Source organism: Chlorocebus sabaeus, chromosome 10 (assembly GCF_047675955.1).
Source record: "Chlorocebus sabaeus isolate Y175 chromosome 10, mChlSab1.0.hap1, whole genome shotgun sequence".
NCBI classification, from domain to species: Eukaryota; Metazoa; Chordata; class Mammalia; order Primates; family Cercopithecidae; genus Chlorocebus; species Chlorocebus sabaeus.
Genome location: NC_132913.1, coordinates 47337443 through 47355676, shown reverse-complemented (window position 1 = coordinate 47355676; position 18234 = coordinate 47337443). Strand labels below are relative to the sequence as shown.

Below are 18234 nucleotides of genomic sequence, written 5' to 3'. Positions count from 1 at the left end.
TTTATCTGAGTTTGAGCCAGTGCGGGACACACAATAAGCTCTAAATAAGTGTTAGCTAATATGGTCAACACAGAAAGGGTAGGGGATGATGTCAACAACCTTAACAGTGAGATTCATAACTGAGTTACAGAGTCAGGCCCTTTAGAAAAACTAATCTTTGTTTAAGAGAATGTTGCTAAGCTATCAGATCCATTACATTTCATCAATAATATTTTTGCATCTTACTTTTGCAGTAGTATTCCATACTTCTGTTTACCTACATTTGGATTCAAGCACATTTTGCCATTGACAAATGATGCTGAAAGATTCAATGAAATTGTGAAGAATCAGAAAATTTCTGCTAATATCGACACACCCGAAGGTGGATTTGATGCAATTATGCAAGCTGCTGTGTGTAAGGTATGCTGAAGGGAGTGCTGTTTCACTCTGTTAACATAAAGTTCATCTCTTATTAACAATTCTACTTCAAAAAGATTAGCTAATTTCCTTTCCTTTGATCTCTAAATTTCTACATTTCGTATTTTTCTTAAAATACACAATTTTTGCCAAATGTTTAATTAAATCATGTTGAAATGGGGACTGTTCTTTATGCCTATGATGAATAATCTAAGAACATTGTGTTGGGAAAATTTAGTTGAAACAATAGCTATGCATGATTAATTTTCAAAGATCAAGATCAGATTAGTTTTTGGATTAATCATGGTAAAAAAAATCAAGGGTAGAACATGTATTTTAAAAAGTTAAAATGCTCTGAATCAGTATATGTCCATACATATGACTACATAGCTATTGTTTTGAACCAACAAAGTAAGCTTTGGAAGTGTGCTGTCTCTACAACATCACAGGAACACTGCTTCTCCTTGACTATCTGACAAGTATCCACAAGAATGATTCCCTTGTCTTTAGGCAGGAGCCCTTCATGGAAAATATCAGGAAATAAACAAGGCTGAAGCTCCTAGAAAGTGGGAGGACCAGGGAATTAGAGGAGGAAGGAAAGGAATAAGGTGGGATGGAACAGCCAGGATGCGTTTTTACCCAATTGGCTCCTGAACTAATATTAATTAAAGGGGAGGGCTTTACTAAACACCAACAACAGACAATTTTAATTAGCAGGACCTTGGGGCTATACTTTCATAAGCAATGCTTATCCTTGTATTAGGTTTATAATTTTTGGATGACATCATTAGAAAGAGAAATATGTGCCTAAATGCTGGGTAACATTTTAATGAAACAGGCTTACTTTGAGCCCCTTTAACATTGCATTTTCACGAGTTTGGCTTCAATTTGGATTTGGGACCATCTATGACCTCTGCTCAATTTTTTTGGAGAATTGAAAGCTGGATAGTAAAAATAATTTAACTATGTAAAAGTCAAGATCAACTGAATACTGATTGTAGGGCAGCTATGCTTTTCTGAAGCATAAATCATATGAAAATGTTATCCAGGAAAAAGCAAATGTCACAGAATTTCATGTTTTATTAAAAACATTAATATCAATTCACAGTAGATAAAAAGGCTAAAATAGACTAGCAATATTATTTTTATAACCTAAATGTGTCCCAGCATAATTGATCCACACTCAATAAATGCCTGCCTCCTTCCAGTATCACACAAATGTTTGTTTCTCACTGTAGGAAAAAATTGGTTGGCGGAATGACTCCCTCCACCTCCTGGTATTTGTGAGTGATGCTGATTCTCATTTTGGAATGGACAGCAAACTGGCAGGCATCGTCATTCCTAATGATGGGCTCTGTCACTTGGACAGCAAGAATGAATACTCCATGTCAACTGTCTTGGTGTGTAACCTGCACTCTGTACTGTTTTCAGGGCTATAAGTAGGAGAATGGAGCAACAACTGGTGTAATACATGTGAAATAACTCACGCTTGGTGAAAGCCATGCACATTTTCTAATCTGAGATTAACAAGTTGCCCCAGTTCAATTCTCACCATCCTTAGAGGTTCCCACCGGAGCATAAGTGGGCAGTGGGACATGTGGGAAGCTGGATGTGCTATGAATCCCATGATCCCAGAACTTTCGCAACCTCTCAAAAAGCCTGTTGCTGGTGAAGCAATACAGGCAGCTCATTCTGTTCTCAGCCACAGCCTCAGAAAGGAGGGACCCAAACCAGAACAGTAACCATGTAGGATTTGCGGTGAATGATGGTCCCTGAATCATGCCATGCTTTCATGTTCCATGGGTAACAACTAGTCAGGTATGGCTTGGTTGGTGCTTATTAACCTTTGGCTTATTTTTTGTAATTTATAAAATGCTAGTGACATTCAAAGAAAACAACTGACTTTCGTAAAACCAGGAAGAAATTTCAGAGCTCTTTGGACACGCATAATCTTCTCAATAGACCCCTATGTATCCAACCACTTTTCCTGAACAGACCATGAGGCTGCCATGCTTGTGCACATGTTATTCCCTCTGCCTGGAATATTCTTCCCTCCTAGCCTGCTGAGAAGCTCTTCATTATCCTTGAAAAGTCAGCTCAGTCATTACTGTCCCCAGAGAGCCTTCTTTGACCTCTGGTAGGCTCTGAAGCAATCGTCTTTCCCTTCAGTTGCATATTCAGATGTGTTCTTGCGCATCTCTACGTAGAAATACGTTTTCTTACATCTCTCTTTCTTGCACAATCCTCAGGGCCAGGCCTGGTTTATTATCTCTGTTTCCTGATAGCACAGTGCCTAGAACACAGTGGGTGCCAACTAATGTATGAAATAGAGGCCAGGCGCATTGGCTCTCGCCTGTAATCCCAGCACTTTGGGAGGCCAAGGCGGGCAGATCACGAGGTCAGGAGATCAAGACCATCCTGGCTAACACTGTGAAACCCCGTCTCTACTAAAAAATACAAAAAATTGGCCAGGCACGGTGGCGGGCACCTGTAATCCCAGCTACTCGGGAGGCTGAGGCAGGAGAATGACGTGAACCTGGGAGGCAGAGCTTGCAGTGAGCCAAGATCACACCACAGCACTCCAGCCTGGGCGACAGAGCAACACTCTGTCTCAAAAAGAAAGAAAGAAAACAAAGAAATAGATTTGATTTCTGAAGCAGCAATCTGCGATTGTCATATTTTCCCCATTTAACACTTGGGGAAATATGATACAGAGAATTTAAGTGACTTCTTAGAACAATGCTGTGGAGGTGTAGGTGGGGGAGAAAGAGAGAGGGAGGGGGTGCAAGAGGAGAGAAAGAGGGAGACAGGAACCTAGAATTCTAATGTCAATTGGAAAACTATTCTCTAAAAACTCTCTATTCTCTAGCTATTCTCTAAAAACTGTTCATTACTCACTACTATTCCTTGACCTAAATTTCTAAATTTCAACATGAATATTTTCCCCAAACATTTGATCAGTAGTATTCCCCAAATGTGTATATTCTTTAATCACATACTCTGCCTTTTCATATTACAATATCAGTGAGGATAGCCACATGTTGTCTTTTAGTCAGTGAGGGGCAAGAAACTGGAAAATTGATCCCCTTTTCATTACCCTTTTCTTGCAACTTTTCAAAAGCTCCACAAAAAGCTCCATTTTGAACGAGGCAAGATCATAAAAGCTAACACTACCTATTGCCTAATATGACCTTCTCAGCTAATAAATGTTCAAGTCCTTCTTTCTGAATAAGTTGAAACAAATCCACAGAAGCCAGAGACCATATCTATGCCTATCTGCAACATAGCCCCCAGGTCCTCTGAGCACTTCCTGTGTACTCAAAACTTGGGCCAGATTCCTCGGGCCAAAAAAATAATACAAGGTGGTTCCTGGCCTTGAACTTACAATATGGTTGTGGGAATTAAACCAACAGATCTGATTCAAATAGAAAACACAGGTTCGCTCACCTACGAAGGGCTATGTGATGTGATCCTGGCTACACACTAGCACAGCAGCTGAGGGGTATGGTAACATGTGGAGATAAGGAGAGACTGGCACTGGAGGGATTTAGGCATCAGCATAAAGGATTTGTATGCAGTTAAAAGGCAGAGGAAATGGATACAATTTGGTATCTCTATTAATAAAAATCCAAATGTGATGGAAATCACATATGACACAGCAATTTGCAGTTGGGTAATTTACTGCAGTATTTTAGGCAAAACTACACTTTTCTCTCAACTTGAACCCTATGCCTAAAGAAGACTTTAGATGAAAATACTCCAGTAGTACTGAGAATATGTGAATATTCCATATCAGTGTACAGGAGGGCTTATTTATCAGTGTTCCTCCCTTTGGCTGACTTCTGTCATAATCAACATATTCTTAATTTAATTGTTAGCAGGCTAGTACCTCACTGGAGTTTCCTCTTTGTACATTATTCACATTTAGATTCATATAATGGGCAAATGCACATCATGTTTTCCAAACTTGAAAAGTAAAGTCCATATTCAAATTTAAAAATTAAGCTTCTTTTATTTTTTGTAAAGTACTCATATCACTGAGAATGAACAGGCCAATGGAACAGAAGTACAATGTAGTTTTCAATTGTCCTGTGAAAATATTGCAGGATTCCATACAACCAACTTGTGATACTAAAAAGGCAGTCAAACCAAACCCAAGGATTAGTAGAGGAATGTCATAGTGTGTCATACCTCAGCAACCCTCATTCCACCTCATCCAATTCCAATAGGAGTTTCAGAGCTACAAGAGTCACCTCAGTCACGTATATTGTAGTCCAACAGCCCCTCCCTCGACTGTAGCATCCCTAGCCTGCTGGTAAGTGTCACTTAGAAGGAAAAGAAATATTTCTCTACCCTTGAAAATATGACACACTGTTAGTCTTTAAATAAATTTCAAATCGTCGTCTTAGAAGTGGCAGACGGTGATACACCACATCAACAAGAACTGACTCTTGGGACTTGATTGGATTTATAAGATTTAGAAAAAGATTATTAAACCAACTACGTGAATAATGCTAATTGTGCATTTGTTTACTCAGAGTGATAGAGCTATAATGCCTGTGAGCATTGAAATGCCAAACTCAGAAAGATATCTCTGAAATCAATATTCCTTTCTTTATTTACATTATTTTATTGAGATGATGTAAAATTATATATGTTAATTTTAGGAATATCCAACTATTGGACAACTTATTGATAAACTGGTACAAAACAACGTGTTATTGATCTTCGCTGTAACCCAAGAACAAGTTCATTTATATGAGGTAAGCAAAAATATCTTGGGAAATTCCTTCAAGGAGATTATGTGACATGAAACTTTAATATTAACTCTGTGAGTTTAACACATGGAAAGACCATTAGATAATCATTAACACATACCAAATGTACTGGGCGTTTAGCTAAGTGGACTCATTTAGTGCTTGCAAGTTAAATTGTAAACACCGAGGTGCAGTAGGGCGTGGGGAGCAGATAAGGTGGGATGAGAAAGACTGAGTTAAGGAAATGAAACAGATAGATTGGAGGAGAGTATCAACAAATATAGGACCACCTACCTAAAAGAAAATTTATTCTCTGTCCCCTTGAATTATTTCATCTGACAAGGGAGTTAACAGAGAACAGAGAAAATCTTAAGAGTGGGAGGAGAATTGACTTCACCTTCTTTGGCATTTGCAAATTAGATACTTAGAAAAGACACACACAGAGACACAAGCTATTGAGAAGTGGAAAGTTAAAGGAAAAAACTTGCTATATGGGGCCAAAAAATAATTTACCCCTTAAACCAGCTGGATTGCAGCTCAAGTGTTTGAATGGAAGCACCAAGTGGAAAAAGGAAATGGTTTCATTAGATGAAGTGCTGTCCCCAAACCACTGTGTAAACTGCAAAAAAATACGACATATGCACATACAAAAGATTTCTGTGGTTTTTTCCCAGCCTTGGAAAAGTAATATGTCAAATGCCCTGAATTGATTTACTCCTAATCTACAGTTTTACAGAGAAGTAAGGAGTCTTTAGCAGGGGCCCTAAAAATAATGCAGAGAAATTAAATAGTCTGTGCCTTCTGTGCAGAAGCGTCAAATGCTCCTAAATACAGAGTTTGATCTCTCATTCCTTTTGAAAGGACCTCTTAACTTGCTTGGTGACTTCACAGGGCTTCTGAAACTCTCAGATTATGTCACAGAAGGCTTTGATTAAATGCCACTCACTACTAAGGACGGTACAGCCCCATGAACTTGCATCAGGTTCTGTAGAAAGGATCCAGCAGGAGATGCTATCTTGCATTTTGAATGAGAGAAGGGTATTGTACTCCCAGGTGAGATTGCCTTCTGCTGCAAACCAAGGAAGTTCCTTGCAATCAAGCTCCATACTTGAAACCTTTGTTCTACACAGAGACCATGTGGGTTCACCTGATCTGGGCATTTTCTTCAGGCTTTTTAGTATGTGATATTTGTTTCCAGTGGTTTTAAGTAGTAGAGTTGCAGTTGAGACTTTTTTTTAAATACCCCCAAATACAATAGTGAGTCTATTCTGCCTTTGATCCTTAAGGCTAGTGTGAGAGGACCCTGGGGGTCACAACACCTTCTCCACAGCAAGGCTCCAGTTTAGGAGTGGGAGAAGGAGTTGCACAGGACTTTTCTTCAAAGGGGAGTCTAGGGAATGCGATTGATGATCATGAACATAGACTTCCATAACTCACTTTGGTAATAGTCTTTAAGACTCACAACTCATTTATACGTCTCCCCAAAACTGCTATTAAAAAGACAGAGGAAGATGAAAAATCACTACATGGCAAAACAGAATCTGTCAGATTTAAGCTAGTTGCATCCATGATTCCCCTGTTGCAAGGGAAATGATCATTTCCGAGGAAAATGCCAGATTAGAGCCTGCCTCTAATGTAACAGCAGGACATCGATTTTGCCTGTCTTCTAATCTCATTATGAGGTGAATTTATGTTCTGTCATGATCTGTGGTCTTTACCATCCAGCCTTCACTAAATTCAAAGGGACATTTTCAGGGGGTCATATGACAGTCCAGGTCAGCCACCTGCTCTATGACTCTGACCATTTCATTGTTTTATTTTTATTTTGATGGGCTCATCATTCCATCTGTATTAGTGGGGGCAGGCAGCAGCCTGGCCTAAAGATAATAACAGCAACAGTGCACGTCCTTGAAGCCTTCACGCAGCATGAAAATGCTGATCTTCCCTTTTATTGATAATGAAAACTGAAAACGGTCCACTAGTGGCTTGTGTTGCCTTTCAATTCACATCTTTTAGGAGTCCTGTGTGTGCAGGAGTTCTGTGCAATTTGATGTTTGGATAACTGTGATATAAGGAACGTAGCTACTGAAGAATCACTGGAAAATAAAAACCAGTGATAGAATAAATAAAGTGATTAAGTGGTTAGATCTCATGAAATTCCAGAAGGAAAAATATTTGCCCAAGTTACATGTTAAGCATAGTTACTTGCCTGCACAGGCAGCACAGGTTTAGGTTCAACGAAGGCCCTGTCTGCAGCAAATTAAATTTATGTTGCCCACTCATGGAATGCAGGATAAATGACTGTTTTTTTTAGTAATTGTGGTAGGAAGCTTTGGACTGCCCAGGTGTGTAGTGTGCCTATACATTGTTGTAACAGAGATGAACGGTGAAAAGCATAAAGTAAGCAGTTTTGCCTTTAGTTCAGTATGACTGTAGTGTGCACCCCAGACTCCAGCCAACAGAATATTTTTGAACAAACTTATTATTATGAATAGTTTCCTGTTTGTCCAATTATAGGGTTCAAAAGATAATGATGATAATAGACTGAGCAGTGGGTAGTATATTACATTCTAGAGCTAACTACCATTTTGAATCAGGATTCAATTACCCAAGTTAAAAAAACGTTTTTATATTTCCTCTGTTATTTTAAAGTGTTTACTGTTAATTTACGATAGATAGTATCAGGCCACTAAACCTTAACTGTCTTATTTGAATAGTTTCTCTTTCCTAGTGAGCTATTGAGATAAAAAGCAATTAAATCAATATTCTTTATGACGTTGTCGAATCTTATTGTTAATCACTGTGGGCTATTTCCAAGGCTTTAAAATATCCTGTATCTATTCAAAATACCTACATCTGGCTTGAAAGATGACTTTAGTGAAGTTAATAGCAATAATTATTATATGACCTGGTATTTGTGATGTAATGCTGAAACACAGCAATTAGAAAGTAAACAAGAAATATACTGGTACTTCCAGTTTACTCACTAACTTCTGTGACCACTGATTAATATCTCTTGGTTATTAGGACAAAGCAATGTTTCTAAAGCCTGAGAGAAGGGGAGTACAAGCAGGTTTTTATGCAGCCAAAGGGACCTTTCCTCTGGAGACAAAAACCCCTCAATCATTAGCTCTTTGAGCAGAATAACAGGTCTTACTCATCTGTTTAGGCCAGTTCTCGAAGCACAGTAGATTCTCAGTAGCTTTTGTGAAATGAATTACAAATTGCAATAAAAGCACTTCATCTTTTCTAAAACTGGGTCAAGAGAAAGACTTGGAGTTTTGCGTGACAAATACTTGTTAAGATTGAGGAAGCCCAAGTGCACAGAGCAGGCGGGGACACCTGACCATTGCCAGGACCTTCTGCAGCCCTGGCTGTCCCTTCTTCCATCTCTCCCACATTGGACGCAGATGGCAATGAGGAAAGAACACTCTGCCATCAGTCTCAGGACCAACATGTTGGAGAAGCTCCGCAGCCTTCTAGCAGGCCATAAAAGGAACACCCTGAGCAAGTACCCACCTGATGACCATTAGATCTATAAACAAACATAAAGAGCAGCCACATATGCCATGAACCTGATGTCCTTGCGTGGCTTGTGGAGATTATCCACCATACATAAGTTTCCATTTTTCAGGAATCAATAACCCAGCTACTATTTTACCTCTTCTTTCTTCTACTTGGTTCTTTTGAGTTTTTCATTGCAGCAAGGGAGGAAAAGAGGCAGAGAAAATAGAGAAAGAAAATAAAAATTGGACCCCTTTGCTATTCGTTAGCCTGTTCTATTATTGTTTTGTTTTATAATGTTCCTGTTGGAAAGATCAAAACAATTTTGCTCCAGTGGAAATCTCTTTATCTCTCTGGCCTCAGTTTTTAGAAAATAAAAAGACTGGGTGGGAAGACTTCCAGCCTCAACAGTCAATGACCTTGATTCTGGAGGAGGGAAATTACCATGAATTCCAATGATCTCCACACAAATAACAAAGTTTAGTAAGCTGTAATGTAGCTAATTTTAGGGCACAGTCTAGATATTCTTTATCCTATCAATCTCATTCTGTAGTGGATGGAGTATTCCAAACTTATGATTTTAGTAAAAATAAAATCATCTAGAAGTAAAACGACAACTTCTGGATTATAAGACATCTCCATGGAGGTAATAAATTGCTCTTTATTTAAGTGTAATGGAAAGTATTTTCATTTCTCCTTAATTGATAGTATCTGGGAACAAAGACTGAGGAGGGCCAGCTGCCTACACTTTCCTCATTAATGAAAACATCCCTTAGAGAGGGAGGATTTGGAAATAAACCTTATGTTGTCAGATTATCAGTCAGAGTTGTTGGGAGTATTTTCCAAGCTAATTGATAAATCTTAACCATGAAAAATCATCAGTTACTCCTTAGATCGCACATAGTACTTTTCTTCTAAAGAACTCAAAGCCTCATAATTGAGAAAGTAAACACAAGAAAGAAAAAGGTACAGGTTTGAAGCAGGACCTTAATGAGATGCCTGATTAAGCCAATACTTGCAGAAATATAAAATGAGATTTTTTTTTTTTTCCTTGAGACAGAGTCTCACTCTGTTGCCCAGGCTGGAGTGCAGTGGCATGATCTCAGCTCACTGTACCCTCCACCTCCCAAGTTCAAGTGATTCTCGTGCCTCAGCCTCCCGAGTAGCTAGGATTACAGATGTGCGCCACCATGCCCAGCTAATTTTTGTATTTTTAGTAGAGACAGGGTTTCGTCATGTTAGTTCACCAAACTGATCTCAAACTCCTGGCCGCATGTGAACCACCAACCTCGGCCTCCCAAAGTGCTGGGATTACAGGTGTGAGCCACTGTGCCGGATCTAAAATGTGATTTAAATAATGCAAGATCTAAATGCTTTGAGATTTACACAACACACAGGATACCTAGCATATCATTGAAACTAAGATGCTATGGACTGCATAGTCATTCATCCCTTCATTTCTCAAACATATCATGAGTACCTCCCGTGAACTAGGCCAAAGTTTGTGACTATAGAGGAGAATAAGATGTAGTGCCTGACTTAAGAAGTCTCAGAGAGCATCAGCAGACTTGTGAACTAATATTTGCCTAAGAAACAGAATGAGGGCATTTTAGAGTTGTGTTCTGGAAAAAGACTCCAGCTGAGGGGTCAGAGTTTTCATGTCTGTCAATGTTTTTACTCTTTTCTATTCACCATCTTTCTTATAAGGAGCAGCAAATTAATCAGCAATCATAAAACTGCTTTTGATGCTAACAGTATCATGGTGTTTGGCCCAAGTCGTTCACTTTATAGGGGTGAGGGCTAGAGATGATATGCAACTATGACTATGATAATAATAGTGTAATAGGGAATGTTTGTCAAGAGCTTATTAAGTGGCAGCCTGGGGGTTCAGGATTTTGCACTCATTTTATCATTTAAACTCCCTCTTATGGCTACAGAACCCAAAATAGCAAAGCAAACTGCATGTAAGAGCCAAGATCTGAACCCAGATAATCTGAATCTACAGTGACAATCACTGAGGTAACTCACAATTGAACCTGGGGTGCTGTAGTGAAAAAGCAGACCACTAGACCACCAGAGACGCAGACTTTAAAATAAAGTTACCACCTTTTCTTTTCTTTTTTTTTTTTTTTTTTTTTGAGACAGAGTCTCCCTCTGTTGCCCAGGCTGAAGTACAGTGGCACAACCTCAGCTCACGGCAACCTCTGCCTCCTGGGTTCAAGAGATTCTCCAGCCTCAGCCTCCTGAGTAGCTGGGATTACAGGCGTGTGCCACCACGCTCAGCTAATTTGTATGTTTTTAGTAGAGACAGGGTTTCACCATGTTGGCCAGGCTGGTCTCGAACTCCTGACCTCAAATGATCCGCCCACCTCGACCTCCCAAAATGCTGGAATTACAGGTGTGAGCCACTGCTCCTGGTCAAGTAACCAACTTTAAAAAGTACAGAACCCAAGGGTGGAGCAGAGCTGCCTGACAGCTAAACCAATAGATGAATTCCCTATTAATTGCAGACTGCTTTAAGATCAGGAAATACTTCATCCAGGGTTCTTCCCTATTGCTGTTAATTTGGATGAAGAGAGCAATTTAAAGATGCATAGACTTGAAAAAAGAGAGACACTCGGATTCTGCCCCGTGGGTTGTTTAAGCTCTGGGTGGTAAGAACAGGCTACACAGCTAGGGAATATTATGCATTGGGTCAGCATATCTAAAACAGCTACTATCTATGGTAATCACAATCTATGGTTTCAATCAAAGTGAGAAATTGGAGGCACGTGGTCTGACCAAGACTATAGGTTTATTATGATCTACAGTTCAAGCATATGGAAAAATAGAGTAACATAGTAAACACCCAGACGGGCGCAGTGGCTCATGCCTGTAATCCCAGCACTTTGGTGGCTGAGGTGGGTGGATCACCCGAGGTCAGGAGTTCAAGAGAAGCCTGGCCAACATGGCAAGACCCGGTCTCTACTAAAAAATACAAAACATTAACCAGGTGTGGTGGCACGTGCCTGTAATCCCAGCTACTCGGGAGGCTGAGGCAGGAGAATCACTTGAACCTGGGAGGCAGAGGTTGCAGTGAGCCGAGATCGTGCCATTGTACTCCAGCCTGGGCAACAAATAATAATAATAATAAACACTCACATACTTATTGCCAGTTTTCTCACATTGTAACATTTTGCTACCATATTTGCTTTAGATTTTTTAAGCAAATGAAACATCCCAGATCCAGTTGCATGCTGTGTAACTGCTCAACTCTGGTCTAGTTCCTCTCTCCTTCTACAGAGGTAACCAGTATCCTGAACTTAGTATTTGTCATTCTCACATTTGTTTTTTGTGCTATTAAAACTGTGTGTGTGTGTGTGTGTGTGTGTATATATATATGTACATCCATAACTAATTACGTAGTTTTGGCTTATAAGCTTAATTTCATGCTGTACATATTATTTTTACCATTTGCTTTTTGACTGAATGTTATATATTTGGGGTTTTTAATTATATTGTCTTATTATGATGAGATACATATAACATAAACTTTACATTTTAGCCATTTTTAAGTGTTAGTTCTGTGGCATTAAGCACTTGAAGCGCTCTGCCATTTATAGATAATTTATCTATTGGTTCATCTGCCAGGTATTAAAACATTGTTAAGCTCAATGCTCTGTTTTTGAGGTTTGTCCATGGAGATACGTATAGCTATAGTTTACTCCACCCACTGCTATGCACGCTCCATTCACAGTATTATGGGCCATGTGTTCATTCTGCAAGTGAGGGCATCAGGTCACTTCCGATTGTGCAACATTACAAATATTGCAACCATGCACATCTTTGCACACATATGCTCTACTGAGGAGTGACATCCCCGGGTTGCAGGGGAATGGCATCTGTAATTTTACTGAGTTTGTCCAAGTTGCTTTTCAAAGTAGTTTTATCAGTTACTCTCTCATCAGCAATGTAATGTGGAAGTATGGCCAAAACAAAACAAAACTTTAAATTATTCCTTTTTTGATTATAAAACTAATATATACTATTTGCAAAAAGAAAAGTGAAGAGCAATACAGAAAACCCAAAGATGAAAACAAAGATCACTCATAAATTCACCACTCAGACATAGCTAACACTGTTGACATTTTAGAGTAAGATTTTCTGGCGGGGCATGGTGGTTCATTCACGCCTGTGATCCCGGCACGTTGGAAGGTGGGTGGACCACTTGAGGTCAGGAGTTCGAGAACAGCCTGGCCAACATGGTGAAATCCCGTCTCCACTAAAAATACAAAATTAGCCAAGTGTGGTGGCATGTGCCTGTAGTCCCAGCTACTTGAGAGGCTGAGGCAGGAGAATCTCTTGAACCTAGGAGGTGGAAGTTGCAGTGAGCTGAGATCATGCCACTGCACTTCAGCCTGGGCGACAGAGTGAGACTCTGTCTCAAAGAAAAAAAAGAGTAAGTTTTTCCTATTTTCTTTGCATGTATTTACACACTTAGACTAACTGGTATAATATTGTACAATTAAGTATGTTCAAATTTTTTGAATGTTTATATATGTATAGTCTTATAAAGGCATACAAATTAAATTACATGTAGTTATACATCAAAATTTTTATTGATGAGAATAACTATATGAAATCAAAATCATCCTATAAAATTCTGAGCCTATAGTTGACATACTTATAGATGTCTACTTTTAAAATAAAAGCAAACTTGTCCTTTCCCACCAGCAGCCCAAAACCTGCGCAAGTACTGCATTTTTACCTCCTGGGTTGCTTTTTACATATTCACATAATACTTAGTTACTTTTTTACATTAATAGGACCAACAAATTATTTCTAGTTTCGTTTCCTCATGCCTGAAAGTGCCCCTTTGGTGAAGACTTTGACATCTGTGAACAAAACTCCTGTCTTTCAGCTAACTGTTGAAAGCTATGTAATTCCCCATCTCCACTTTATCTGGGTCTCACAGCACAAAGGGACTCCTGCCTAATTCAATTACCCATGTATCCTCTAAAGCCTTTCCTATGGTTGCGGCTGGCCACTCTGTGTGAGGCTGGACCGGACTGTAAGTTTGAAGGGAGCTCACCCAGTTTGTATCACTATGTTGGAGTCTAACAGCAACCAAGCATTTTCCACATGGCATAGCCTTTGAAATAATCACATATGGCATCAAGGCACAAAAGGACAAGTGAAACTGACAGCCCCCTGGACATCAGAAGAGTTTAAGAGTATTATCTATTTTCATTTTATGCCTGATTATCCAAAAGAGCCCCAAATAGCCTACCAAGGGACTAGTATTAATGATAACATAGTTTAATATTTTGTTGTGTTGGCAGTATTGAATCTTCAGAAAGTAAACAGAAAATTTTGGAATCATTATTCGTTGAGTTTGAACAGTTGAGGTAATTATTTATGAATTCAAGGGTTGGCACACTTTTTTCTATAGGATTTTCAGATTCAGCACATAAAAATCCAGGAGATCCAGTTAAATTCAAATGTCAAGTAAGCAACAAATAATTATTAGTATAAATATGTCCCATGCAATATTTGGACCACAGGTACACTAAAAATTTTTCATTGTTTCTCTGCTTTCCAATTTATCTGAGCATTCTGTATTTTATCTGGCAGCCTATCTACAAAGGGTCAAATAGTAAGTTAGGCATTGTGGCCACACAGTTTTGTCAACTCTCATTGTAGCATGAAAGCAGCCATGGACAATACGTAAAAAAATGAGCATAGTTATTTACAAAAACAAGCAACAGGCCAAATATGGCCCATGGGACATAGCCAATCCCTGCCTTTGTTCGTTCATTCTACAAATATTTATGTGTTTTCCATGTGCCAAGCACTGGACTAGGCCCTAGGAGTATAGAGGAGAATAAAAAAAGACCCTGTTTTGTCCTCGTGGACTAGTCGGGGGAAATAGACAAGAAACAATTAATGAAAAACAACCAATTCCAACTTTTAATGGTGTTATTGAAGAAATGGAAAAGAATAGTGTGCAACCATAGACCATAATTAAGGGGGAGAAAGTGAGACTTTCCTTGGATAGAATTTTCATGGAAGATGCCTTTCCAGAAGTGATAATGAGGAAGCAAGCTGAAGGCTGAGGAGTTTTCAAGAGGCAAAGGCATAGGCAAAGGCATGTGCAAAGGCCCTGAGGCAGCAAAGGACTCAGTTCCCAGTGAGCTTGAGAAAAGGAAAAAAGGCCAGTTGGCCTGGAGTGAGTAGGGGTAGAAGGAGATGGAGTGGGAGAGGTAGGCAGAAACCAGACCCTCAATCTTGAAGGCAGTGGGAAGTAAACAGGGTGCTATTCTGTGGGTAGCAGGCATCCAAAAATACTTTTGTCACTGGGTATAGATGTCACAGGTGTATGACAGGCTGAAAACCCTGGATAAACTGTGGGTATATAGATTTAAAAACCTAATACCTTTATTTTCCAAATCACTACAGCCCCTCTGATAGACTATTCTACACCAGCAGTTCTCAAACTTGGGTGCTCATTAGAATCAGGTAGGGAGCTTTACTAACAAACCCAATGTGTAGGCTACACCTTGATCCAACTGAGTCAGTATCTCTGGGGCTGAGACCCAGACACCAATGGTTTTTGCTTTTTTTCCCCCCTTTTTAACTGGTGTATCCAATCAACCTGGGGGATAGGGGCCTCTTAAAATTCAGACTCTCATTCAAGAGGTCTGGGCTGGGGCCTGAGAGTCTGCATTTCTTTTCTTTTGTTTTCTTTTTTGTTTTGTTTTGTTTTTTTGAGACGAAATCTCACTCTATTGCCCAGGCTGGAGTGCAGTAGTGTGATCTCAGCTCACTGCAATCTCCGCCTCCTGGGTTCAAGTGATTCTCCTGCCTCAGCCTCCTGAGTAGCTGGGGCTACAAGCGCACGCCACCATGCCCAACTAATTTTTGTATTTTTAGTAGAGATGGGGTTTCACCATGTTGACCAGGATGGCCTCTATCTATTGACCTCGTGATCCACCTGCCTTGGCCTCCCAAAGTGCTGGGTTTACAAGCGTGAGCCACCATGCCCGACCAAGAGTCTGCATTTCTAACGAGCTTCCAGATGATGTTGCTGCTGTCAGTCCACAAGTCACACTTCGAATATCAAGAGCTGAAACCTCTTTTGCAGTCCTTGCACATACACCTATACGTGCTATTTTCTCATCTCCTTCATTCCCTTCCTACTAGTCATCCTTCAAAGTTTTATTACCCGCCGTTTGGCCTGCAAAGCACATAGGCTGCTACTGAACCCCACATCGCTTCCTATTTTAAAAGAGCTTTCTAAAGCTTTGGGACTTGAATTAGTCAGCAAAGGTCTGCAATTCCTCTCCAAAGGCAAGGTAATCTTATTAAGAGAGGATCTGAAGTATCCTTAGGAACAAAATACTCATTGCAGCCTCTTTGTTCTCTAAGTCTCCATTCTCCAATGCCTCTCTGTACATTTGTTTGTCTCAGAACAGTCATGCACGGTGGGTCCATTTGTCTTCCCTTATCACTCTGTTACTGCTGCCGAGCACTCGCTCAGCTGTGTGCTCCAGCTTCTTGGCTGACAAGATAATTACATTCTGGGCAGACTGGGAGAAAGAAAGGTAGTGCTCAAAAGTTCCGATGCTGACTACCTAGTCATTGCTGGGGCAGACTTCAAGATCAAGCACCTGATCTAATTAGCACACTCCCACCGCTACCTGCCTGCCTATGGAATGCTGACAATTGAAAGCCTGAAGGCAAAGCAGATATCATGCAATCCAGAGACAGACATTCATGCTACCCTTGTGCCAGAAACAATTACATGTTCTTTTTGGAATCTTGGGTGTCCCAGTAACACAGTTGAGCCTGGGGGTAAACTTTTGCATAATACTGGAAGCCCTGCATTTACTGATAATGAACCTGAGAACCAGCAGAATAAAACCCCACAAGAATGAAAGACCTCACGGGAAGAAAGCCTTCTGAAGAAGGACTCATTTCAGCAAACCCAGTCCGCCCCTAGCTCTGGAAGAAGCACACGGCTCCATGAAAGCGAGGCTTTGCCAGCAAAGAGCTGTTTTTCTTTGACCAGATAAGTAGCACAATACATTCCGCTAGGATTTTTTTTTTTTTTTTTTTTTTTTGCCTCTGTGCTTTTGCTACTTCCTACATTTCTTTCAAAATCTAGCCTTTGAGTTTGAAAGTCATTACAACCACAACCCTTTTTCTCCTTTTCTTTTTGCTCTGGGTAGAAAAGTGCTGTATAATCTCTAAATCCTTATAATAAGTGTTCTATAATCTCTAAGTCCTTATAGAGACATAGGCATGTGTATATATATATGGCATTATTATCTTAAATGTCTAATAAGATTCCCACCCTCACTTGCTGCTGGCATTTGCACTAGTTTCTCTGGCAGAGGCCTGGTGGAGAAGAGTGAACAGTGGCTATAGAGTCAAGACCTATTTCTACCATGTATTCCATCTGTGACTGGACAAGGTACTTACCTGTCCAGTTAAAACTAAGGCTTTAGGTTAAAGAAATCAAAAGAACCCTAGTCCAGTGTTATGGGTTGAATCATGTCCCCCTCCCCCTTTAAAAAATATGTTAAAGATCTAATGCCCAGTACCACAGAATGTGACCTTATTTGGAAGCAGGGTCATTGTGGAAATAACAAGTTAATTTAATAGGAGGTCATATTGGAGTAAGACAGACCCTTAATCGAATATGACTGGTGTCCTTATATGAAGAGACACAGAGACACCGACACTTGAGGTAGAACATTATGTGACAATGGATGCAGAGACTGGAGAGCTGCATCTACAAGCCAAGGGGCTCCAAGGATTGCTGCCAGAACCTATAGCGAGGCGAGCGTGGAGCTCAGACTTCCCGCCTCCAGAACAGAACAATTTCTGTCATTGCAAGCCACCCAGTTTGTGGGACTTCAGTAACCCAAAGAAATGAACACACCCAGTCAGGCTTACTCATTAACCTCCCTCGGAGGTCAGCAATGACATCACAAGTCCAAGATAGCCATTGCCAGGCACCTAACAGAAGTGATCTGGTTAAGAAATCTGGCTCTAGAAAGAGAATATAAGGAAAGAGGATATGAGTGTGTGGGTTCAGCCCTACTACTTCCTGGCTGGATGACGTCAGGCAAGTTAACTACACTTTCTGAGCCTCAGGATCTTGGCCATAAAGCAGGAATAATAATAGTACCTAAATAATAGAACTTCTGTGAACAATGAAAGGGAACAACTGCAGGGTCTAAAGGTTAGCTCTAGCTATTGTTTTCCTGGTAGTGGTAGGAGGAAGGTTTGGGGTACCTTTAGCCTTGTCTAAACTGAGGGTTCCCTGAGCCAACAAGCCCTGAGTAGGTAAAAAGCAATGTGGTCCACTGCCCATGCATTCCTGCCACTATTCCAAGGCTATAACAAGGTCTTTTCAAGAGCCTTGGGTTTCTGAGGATGCAGGAGGTGCTTGGGGATGTCAAAAGGCTCGTGAGGACCTCTCAATACTGTTGTAAGGCCCCTGAGTTGGCAATTGCAGCTCCTGAGGAAGGGGAGAGACATAGAAAGAAGCAGATGAGATTCCTGTGAGAGCCAAGGAGTCTCCCAGCCT

At 40.2% G+C, this 18234-nt stretch overlaps 1 protein-coding gene across 3 annotated transcripts in view; it reads left to right on the top strand.

The window, feature by feature from the left end:
• ITGB6 (integrin subunit beta 6) overlaps positions 1–18234 on the top strand; it is a 90859-nt gene that overhangs the window by 24600 nt on the left and 48025 nt on the right. For all 3 annotated transcript variants that reach the window (XM_007965120.3, XM_038002029.2, XM_007965119.3), the window contains 3 exons: positions 234–399; positions 1635–1796; positions 5064–5159. In XM_007965120.3, coding sequence (XP_007963311.1) covers positions 234–399; positions 1635–1796; positions 5064–5159 — 424 coding nt within the window. The remainder of the gene's footprint in view (positions 1–233; positions 400–1634; positions 1797–5063; positions 5160–18234) is intronic.